Source organism: Simochromis diagramma, unplaced genomic scaffold, assembly GCF_900408965.1.
Source record: "Simochromis diagramma unplaced genomic scaffold, fSimDia1.1 OVJJ01000361.1, whole genome shotgun sequence".
Lineage (NCBI taxonomy): Eukaryota > Metazoa > Chordata > Actinopteri > Cichliformes > Cichlidae > Simochromis > Simochromis diagramma.
Window position 1 is genome coordinate 17922329 of NW_024386860.1, and position 9872 is coordinate 17932200.

General features: G+C 45.5%; 1 protein-coding gene across 1 annotated transcript in view; it reads left to right on the forward strand.

Annotated features, from left to right (window-relative positions):
• The window catches only part of plin6 (perilipin 6), a 30695-nt gene that overhangs the window by 11089 nt on the left and 9734 nt on the right, over positions 1–9872 (forward strand). Inside the window, exons 2-7 of the mRNA XM_040031196.1 lie at positions 3264–3332; positions 6967–7006; positions 7345–7543; positions 7634–7716; positions 8381–8618; positions 9523–9704. Coding sequence (XP_039887130.1) covers positions 3277–3332; positions 6967–7006; positions 7345–7543; positions 7634–7716; positions 8381–8618; positions 9523–9704 — 798 coding nt within the window. The 5' untranslated portion in view covers positions 3264–3276. The remainder of the gene's footprint in view (positions 1–3263; positions 3333–6966; positions 7007–7344; positions 7544–7633; positions 7717–8380; positions 8619–9522; positions 9705–9872) is intronic.

Genomic DNA, 9872 nt, shown 5'->3' on the forward strand with positions numbered 1-9872 from the left:
TCCCGCAGGCTGCTGCTGATGTTTGCTGATAGTGTTGAAGCATGACCCTCATTACTTTTACATTTTACATTAACAGTGAGCCAGCGTTTTCTTGTTTTTTGTTTCAGACTTGTATCTTATTTGAAGTTCCTGAATTGAGTCATGCAGCTACAACAATTTATAGGGTAGATTATAAAATGTCACTGCTATGTATCAAGTGACAGAAATATCGGTTGTGTCACATACGCCTCACAGTTACAGGAACACGGTCACGATCGATGCGTGAACACCAAACCAGCGGGACCAACAAGCCTTAGTACTGATTTGATAATATCATTTTTTTAAAATCAGTCAAGAAGACCAGTCAGTCACCTTGCAGCTTCCTGTTTCAAAGCGGCCACACCCCCACCTGTAAGCCTGATCAGTTACAGCTTCCTGTTTCAAAGCGGCCACACCCCCACCTGCAAGCCTGATCAGTTACAGCTTCCTGTTTCAAAGCGGCCACACCCCCACCTGTAAGCCTGATCAGTTACAGCTTCCTGTTTCAACGCGGCCACACCCCCGCCTGTAAGCCTGATCAGTTACAGCTTCCTGTTTCAAAGCGGCCACACCCCCGCCTGTAAGCCTGATCAGTTACAGCTTCCTGTTTCAAAGCGGCCACACCCCCGCCTGTAAGCCTGATCAGTTACAGCTTCCTGTTTCAAAGCGGCCACACCCCCGCCTGTAAGCCTGATCAGTTACAGCTTCCTGTTTCAAAGCGGCCACACCCCCGCCTGTAAGCCTGATCAGTTACAGCTTCCTGTTTCAAAGCGCGCCACACCCCCGCCTGTAAGCCTGATCAGTTACAGCTTCCTGTTTCAAAGCGGCCACACCCCCGCCTGTAAGCCTATCAGTTACAGCTTCCTGTTTCAAAGCGGCCACACCCCGCCTGTAAGCATGATCAGTTACAGCTTCCTGTTTCAAAGCGGCCACACCCCCGCCTGTAAGCCTGATCAGTTACAGCTTCCTGTTTCAAAGCGGCCACACCCCCGCCTGTAAGCCTGATCAGTTACAGCTTCCTGTTTCAAAGCGGCCACACCCCCGCCTGTAAGCCTGATCAGTTACAGCTTCCTGTTTCAAAGCGGCCACACCCCCGCCTGTAAGCCTAATCAGTTACAGCTTCCTGTTTCAAAGCGGCCACACCCCCGCCTGTAAGCCTGATCAGTTACAGCTTCCTGTTTCAAAGCGGCCACACCCCCGCCTGTAAGCCTAATCAGTTACAGCTTCCTGTTTCAAAGCGGCCACACCCCCGCCTGTAAGCCTAATCAGTTACAGCTTCCTGTTTCAAAGTGGCCACATCCCCGCCTGTAAGCCTGATCAGTTACAGCTTCCTGTTTCAAAGCGGCCACACCCCCACCTGTAAGCCTGATCAGATACAGCTTCCTGTTTCAAAGTGGCCACACCCCCACCTGTAAGCCTGATCAGTTACAGCTTCCTGTTTCAAAGTGGCCACACCCCCACCTTTAAACGTGATCAGTTACAGCTTCCTGTTTCAACGCGGCCACACCCCCGCCTGTAAGCCTGATCAGTTACAGCTTCCTGTTTCAAAGCGGCCACACCCCCGCCTGTAAGCCTGATCAGTTACAGCTTCCTGTTTCAAAGCGGCCACACCCCCGCCTGTAAGCCTGATCAGTTACAGCTTCCTGTTTCAAAGCGGCCACACCCCCGCCTGTAAGCCTGATCAGTTACAGCTTCCTGTTTCAAAGCGGCCACACCCCCGCCTGTAAGCCTAATCAGTTACAGCTTCCTGTTTCAAAGCGGCCACACCCCGCCTGTAAGCCTGATCAGTTACAGCTTCCTGTTTCAAAGTGGCCACATCCCCGCCTGTAAGCCTGATCAGTTACAGCTTCCTGTTTCAAAGCGGCCACACCCCCGCCTGTAAGCCTGATCAGTTACAGCTTCCTGTTTCAAAGTGGCCACACCCCCGCCTTAAACTGATCAGTTACAGCTTCCTGTTTCAAAGCGGCCACACCCCCGCCTGTAAGCCTGATCAGTTACAGCTTCCTGTTTCAAAGCGGCCACACCCCCGCCTGTAAGCCTGATCAGTTACAGCTTCCTGTTTCAAAGCGGCCACACCCCCGCCTGTAAGCCTAATCAGTTACAGCTTCCTGTTTCAAAGCGGCCACACCCCCGCCTGTAAGCCTAATCAGTTACAGCTTCCTGTTTCAAAGCGGCCACATCCCCATCTGTAAGCCTGATCAGTTACAGCTTCCTGTTTCAAAGTGGCCACACCCCCACCTGTAAGCCTGATCAGATACAGCTTCCTGTTTCAAAGTGGCCACACCCCCACCTGTAAGCCTGATCAGTTACAGCTTCCTGTTTCAAAGTGGCCACACCCCCACCTGTAAGCCTGATCAGTTACAGCTTCCTGTTTCAACGCGGCCACACCCCACCTGTAAGCCCGCTCCTGTGTCTCGTTCCCTCATTACTTCCTTGTGTATTTCCAGCCTTGTGTTTTCCTCTCTCCGTTGTTGCCTCTCAGGGCTGTGTGTTATCGCCTTATTGTTAATTTTGAGTTCTGCGGTTCCACTTGAAAGTTTTGTGTTTTCCCTGTTTGTAATTTTAGAGTTTTTGCCACAGCCAATAAAGCGGCCCTCTTACTGTTCAAGCTTTTGTTTGAGTCCTCATCCTGCCTGCAACACAGCTAACCTGGACAGTATCGGATCGATACTAGCCTGATCAGATCAATACTTCTCTCCTCTGAGTTCAGCTCGTGGCTCCAGTACATCAGAACGCAGACGTGGCTGTGCAAACGCCGCTCTGCCCGTCCTCCACTAACATTTTGCATTTTAGATGTTTTAAAAAAGGCCTTAGTTTTAGAGGAAGTCTAAACATAGACCACACACCAGAGGGCGCTGCAGAAAGAGTTTAATGTCTTTAACTTTACGTCTGTTTGAAAGGCTTCGATCAGCTGTTGGTTTATAGTTTCGTCAGCTTATTATTACCTTTATTCTGGATATTTCTGCTGATATTTTCCGGTGGAGCGTTGTGACTATCAGCTGGATTTACAGTATTTATATTTTGTGTTGCGTTTCCCTCGGCTCTCAGTTTCCTGTACTTTCCCCCTGAATGACCCTTTTGATTCACAGGTAATTGATTAGTCAGAGACATGTACAGCAGGGCCATGATTCAATTTCCCCATTAAAGTCTAAAACCTCAGTGACATCACACCACGCTCCAGCCAATCTGGTCGCTGTTTATTAACCTCAAATCCCAGGAGCACTCTTTATCTACAGGTTATAAAGTCTGAGTGTCTTCATGATCTTTGTCATCGTGACTCGGCTCAGCTGCTTCATCAACAGTCCTCTAATGGGGTAAGACTCTCCTGTGTGTCTGTGTTAGAGTTAAAACAGAAACTCTGTTACTGGCGCCTTGTAAAACCTGATGCTTGCAGGCACCAGAAGCTCGTCCTGAGTTTGGGACGATCAGCTCAGGACTCTGAAGTTTCCTTTCTCATCTGTGGGAAACAGCAGCTTTAAATGCTGTTTTTTATGTGTTGGCTTTGAATTCTCCATTTATTACCTGTTCTGTTCTTATACCAGTGTGAATCCTCCCAGTCAGATGTGACTCTGTAGCTGGGAGCTGTTAGGCTGTTAGGTTAAATTTTCTTAAAAGGCAGTAGAAAAAACTCTTCCCCTCAAACCTCAAGAGTGTTGTTTAACTGTGTACATGTGACATATTTGTTAGCTTTATGTAACAAGCAAGTGTAACCAGCGATTCACTGACCTGGATAAAGAAAAACAGCTACACTGAAAAAAAGGGATTGGCCAGCTCTTGGATTTACGTAAGCATCTTGCGTGTATTTAACACAATTGCCTCGTGCTTTAAAGTTAAGTGTAACTACATAGTGTAGAAACTACATGATATGCAGAGAGGCTAGATTAAATTGTTCATATCATGTTCAAGTGAAGTAAGTCAATAATATATCAATGTTAAATCCCACGACACTGCACGGGTTTCAGACTCGCGCTCTTTAGATCGTGGTTTCAGGAAAGCATCCATCTCAGTCAAGTCGAGCAGCCGCCTCTACTGTTTTTACTATACCAACAAAAGTAAATTGGGTGGTTGTTACATTAAAAAAGTCTAACTTGTAATTTGAACACAATAATTTCATGTTTCTATGAACGTAATTAAATCATGAAGAATCTGTACGAAATTCAACAACTTAATTTGTTCTTGTTGAGACGACCTGATACAATCTAGTAAGAGTGGTTAGTTGCTGAACTCATGAAATTCACAAGATCGCACAAGATTTCAAACTGCAGGAAAATCACTGGAGTTATAAGAGGCAGACAACTACACACATGTATGTGCATGCTATTGCTATTTATTGTGTATTATTACAAAAACAAAACAATTCTGCATCAAATACAGGAAATCATAGCTTTCCTACATTTCCTAGATTGTTGGCATGGTGGTTAGTGCTGTTGCTTCACAGTAAGAAGGTCCTGTGTTCAAAGCCACATTCTGGCTAGTTTGCAGGTTTCTCTCTGGGTATTCTGGTTTCCTCCCGCAGTTAAAAGTCATGCAGTTATTAGAGTTAGGGTTAACTGGTGATTCTAAATTACCTGTGAATGTAAGTGTGAATGTTTGTTTCTATGTGATAGACTGGTCAGCTGTCCAGGGTGTACCCTGCCTTGTAACCTATCACTTCAGGGTTATTTCCCAGCCCTCCTGCAACCAGGATAAGGATAGAAGGATGGTAGTTGTTGAAGACCCATTCAATTTTTATGGTAACCAGGATCTAGACTTTGTTGAACATTATGTAATATGAAGACAGCATGTAGTATTTAAGTGACCAAGTAGTATTGGGGTAAAAGTTATTGAATAGTGTTGAAATAAAATGACAAAATTGTGAAGGATTAAAATGTTCCAAGAGCTCAACTTACTTCATCTGAACATGTTTCAATCACGTTTTATGAACACAAAATGCACAGGTTTACTGAATATGAAAAGTTGTGTTGATTTAACTCAGTTGTTTAAGTTTTCTGCCAAAGCAAAACATTTGTGTGCAACCAATGTCCACTATTGAATCAAGTAAATCCAACATGGCCTTTTTTTTCAGTGTACTACCTGAGGATGTGTGCGACAATAATACAGAACAATTTCTACCAGCTCTTACAAAAGCTCCCACAGACCAGCAAGGGGGGGGGGGGTATCCACCTGTCAGACGGTTGGTGGTTTGCTCCCTGGCAAATTAACCTGCTTTACAGTTACACAAGTAGTGTTTAGAGAAAAAAGTGCATGGTTAAAGAAAATGTTTCATGTTAACAAAATGACAATTTTTTAAATCATTTGGAAATAAAATTTTTATTGTGTTTGAGCATGTATTCATATCTTTGTGGGGACCAAAAACTAATAATTGACTATACTTGAGGGGACCAACAGCCTAATGGGGACCAGAATCCTGGACGGCATTTTTACACTCAAAATGTGGTTTTAGTGTCAGGGTTACAATTAGGTTATGTTTGGGGAAAGCATTACGTCACTTAGATGCCCCCACAAGATATGAATACCCGAGTGTGTGTGTGTGTGTGTGTGTGTGTGTGTGTGTGTGTGTGTGCTGGCACACTGGATATTCAGCCACTTTTATTTGCCTATACAGTAACACATTTTTGTGTAATAACACTCGTACGTTCTGAATGTTTTACCGTTGCATAAGAACAAAGTTTATGTTGTGACCCCGCTCTACACTTCTGTACGCTGTAAATCCTTTAATTTATTTATTTTCTGCGTGTTGTTCATTCCTTTTCTTTAATTTAATTATTCTATTTTACTTATTTCTTTGTAGTGAAGTAAGAATCTTATTACCCAGCGTAACCTGAGCGGTGCGGAGGACAACAAACTTCTTCATTCAAAGTTTATTGCAGATAACAGTAACTACCTTTGCTACTTCTGAAGAAATTATGATGGGACCCTAAAAAAATTACTATGTACAATAATGGATTTCTATACATTTTACATCAGATGAAAATGTTTGTTGTAAGATTCAGATAATTATTTATTAAAAGCGAGACATTTTAAATGAGAATAAGAAAGTATATCTTTCTGCCCCCCTCTCCCTGTTAATGCCCTACCTGCCCCCCTGGCAAAACTTTGCTAGACCCGCCCCTGCACAGTTACCAGCTGTCAGCTACTTAGAAAATGATCCTGGTGTTATTTGTCTCTCAGAAACAGTTCATAACTTCCCTTCCACTCATTCATCCAGCCAGTCCAGCTATGCATGTAACCCAACTAATACCTGTGGTCACTGCTTAACTTTAACATTGCGAAGCTGCCAATTTACCGCTCAGTCTACATCCCCACCCTCACCGATGGTCACAAGCTCTGGGTAGCGACCAAAGGATGAGGTCATGGATACAAATGAGTTTCCTTGGAAGAGAGTTCGGCAGAATATGGATGGATGATTTCAAATGATCCCAGTCTGAATTGTGGGATTATTTCCACTTCATCCATGTTGAGTAGTTTAAATAGACGTTGCTGAAAATCAAAAACAACAACAAACAAATAAAGAAAAAGTCAAAAAAAGTTCCCTCATGCAGAAAACTGTAAAATACTGATTAAGTGTCTGAAATACAGAACGTTTATCTTGGTGCAATAGTTTTCCTCGTGATGTTTTTAGGTGACTTATTGAAGGTGCTTTCCATTTTCCACAGAGACGACTTGTAAAGCTGAAACTCAGATGATGCAAACTCAAGATCATTTTCTCCCTGTAAAGTCTTCACGCCGTTTCTCTGCGCTCTCGTTTTAAAGAAAGGCTTTTGTGCTGCGTCTGAGCCGCTGTGTGCTCCGCGGCTGGAGCGGATGGTGCGAAGAAAAGACGATTTTCATGCTGGCTTTGGTCGAACAGTCGTGAGCTTTGTGGAGGCTCGGCAGCTGACTGCCTCATGCTGATGTGAAGGTCGTGGAGGCGAGTCTGATCTGTGACCTCTGTTTGTTTTTTCTCAGATTTGGCGAAAGAGAAATGTCATCTCATCCAGATCATGAGGTGAGCTAAGAGCGAACATACTTAGGCTTCGCCCAAACGTTTCTCCAGCTCCTCCACAGAAGAGGAGGAAGGGATTCGATCTGTGGAAGCATGAGCAACAAATGATGAAATACAGAATGAATGGGAATAAAAGAACAACGTGATCTGTGTTTGTATCGATATATAAGTATGTGAAAAAGTATTTGTGAGGTGGAGGTGGGCTCGGATCATTGTCCTGCTGCATAACCTGAGTGAGCTTTAGCTCCAATGCCCAAATATTCCAGTATTCCCAGTTCCAGCTTTAAAAAACCCCATTGTAGTCCTGATGAGGTGTAACGGTTTTCCTCCTCGTGTTTCAGACCAATGCCGTCCTGAGAGCTTCCCATCTGCCTCTGGTTCGCTCAGCGTTACAGATGGTGACTTCGATGTACTCGGGGGTCAAAGCTCGCAACCGTCTGCTGGGTCTGATGGGAGGAATGGCCGAGGTCGGAGTTCGCAGCTTTTCCCAAGAGGCCATGAGACGAGCCACGCCCCTCCTGCAGAGTTTGGAGCCACAGAGTACGTGACAGCACTGCTGGCACCGTTAGCTTCATCTCACCTGATCACAGTTTCGCTGCCTCTGAATCGTGTTTGTCTTGTTCTCCACAGTCGATGCTGCCAACAGTTTTGCGCTCGTTGGTCTTGATCACCTGGAGAAAACCTATCCGATCCTGAACCAGTCAACAGACGAGGTCAGTACCTGCTACAGATGTGATGTTTCTGTTGTGGTCATGTCACAAACTTTTCTTTGCACCGCTGCCAGTTAAGGTAACGGTAAATTTCTGCACTAGAGTACGAGCGAGCAGCCAGGCTGTCGAAACAACAGGATCCAACGGAAAAAAGGCTCAGCATTGTTTTAAAAGGCTATACACGGATCATTTAAAATCGTCACCTTTATGTAAAATTAAAGTAATAAATGTAGTTTTTCCATCCAGCTTAAAGTCCTTCAGACATCACTCAAAGGATTCAGTTGTAGTTTCAGGTGTTTGTCTAGAACAGGACACCTGGGGGCAGAAATCACCTGGAGAAAGCCTCTGGGCACTTCCTGCTCAGCAGCCGACACACGCGGTCAGAGAGCTGCTCTGAGGAGGTGGTGGAAACCAAACCTGGAGCTCAAAGAGATTCATCAGGCAGGCCCAAACAGGACTGTAGATAATTGTAAAGTGTCTCACATGCTTCAGCTGCCCCCAGGTGGTTCGTATCAGTTTGATCTCCTCCAACATTTGTAGTGTCTCTGAGCCTGTTAAAGGCTTAATGTGCAAAGACGACTCTTAAAAACAGTTTACAATGTCAGGGAAGGCTGCTGCCTGATGTTACAGGGACTTTAAATCGCTGTAAATGCCTGCCTCTGATCAGGTTATGACTCACCTGAAGGACGCCTTCTTCCTGACCCTGGATGACGTGCAGCTGTGGGTGGTGGACGGCCTGGACGCAGCTCTGGATCAGCTGGAGCGTCTGGCCGACGTAGGCCGGGTGGCTGTGCAGCAGCTGCAGAACACTCAGGTGGGCCAGGCCGCCATGTCGGGACTCGATGACGTGCTGAGTCGCGTGGAGGACGCCACCGCCTACTACCTGCCCCTCCCACCCACACTGCGTGAGTATGAGGAGGGTTGTAGTGCTCTTTGGCAAAACAGCTATTTTTCTGCAAGTCTGAGAGATTTAAGCTAATGTTGCCTCACCTGTAGTTATCGTGTTATCACACAGAAATGCATCACCGCAGCTCATATTTCAGACGAGATTATCGAAAATCAACTTTTTTCTGTGGAAAACGTGTGTGTGAGTGTGAGTACATATCTTTGTGGGCACCAAAATCCCACAAGTTTGAAGGCATTTTTGAGACTCAAAATGTGGTTTTAGAGTCAGGGTTACAATCGGGTTATGGTTAAGGTCAGGGGCTGGGAAAGCGTTATGTCGATTAGATGTCTGCACAAGATAGGAGTACTTGACACTGTGTGTGCGTGTGGGATATTTTTCTGCAGAATTCAACCAGCAGAGGGAGCCGAAGCTCTGCTGACTCCCCAAACTGCTGCTGGCGACTTCAGCTCTTTATGCTGATAATAGCCAACGAACCAATCAGAGAGCAGAGTCCTCGGTGTCACATGTTGACGCCAATAACACTGAAGGTGACAGGATCAAAACCTCACTTCATGTGACACTCTGAGGAAATTTCTAGACTGAGTGTGTTTAACGTTTGTCTTTATATCTATGTGAGGCCTGGTTGGAATTTTAAAACAGCGAGGACATTTGAGCTGTGTCACCGAAAGCGTTTTTAAAATCTTCTTATTGTAGGTCAGGGGCGTCAAATGCAAGGGCCACACCAGGAAATGAGACCAGACATGAAGTTTCTGAACATGCTTTAATGTCATGTGAAATGCACGTCCTGCCCAGACTCCAGTTCAGCACGAGTTCTACAAACGTTACTTTTGATGGCTGCTTGCTGTAACCCATCTTTATGAATGCAAAGCCTTCTGCCTCTGAACGTCTCTGCCGTCCATCAGGTCAGGAATGGGAGCTGAGGGTGCAGCAGTACGAGAGTGAAGACGATGGCGATGAGCCCAGTATGTGGACGAGGGTCCGCAGCCTCCTGCTGACTCTCAGCCTGCAGCTTTATCACCGCCTGATGAAGATCAGAGAGCAGCTGCAGAGAGCCGTCAGGGCGATGGGAGACGCTGCCGACAAGGTGAGAGCAAACCAAACTCCCGCAGAACTCGGTGTGTGATGTTTAACGTGAAAGGAAACACGACAGAGTTGTGGGGTTTGTTTAGGCGACCTGAATGCCAGTGAGAGAAGAAATCAGATTCATTTTAAGGTCCGGAAGACCTGGGATCTAATCCACATAAACCTAAAA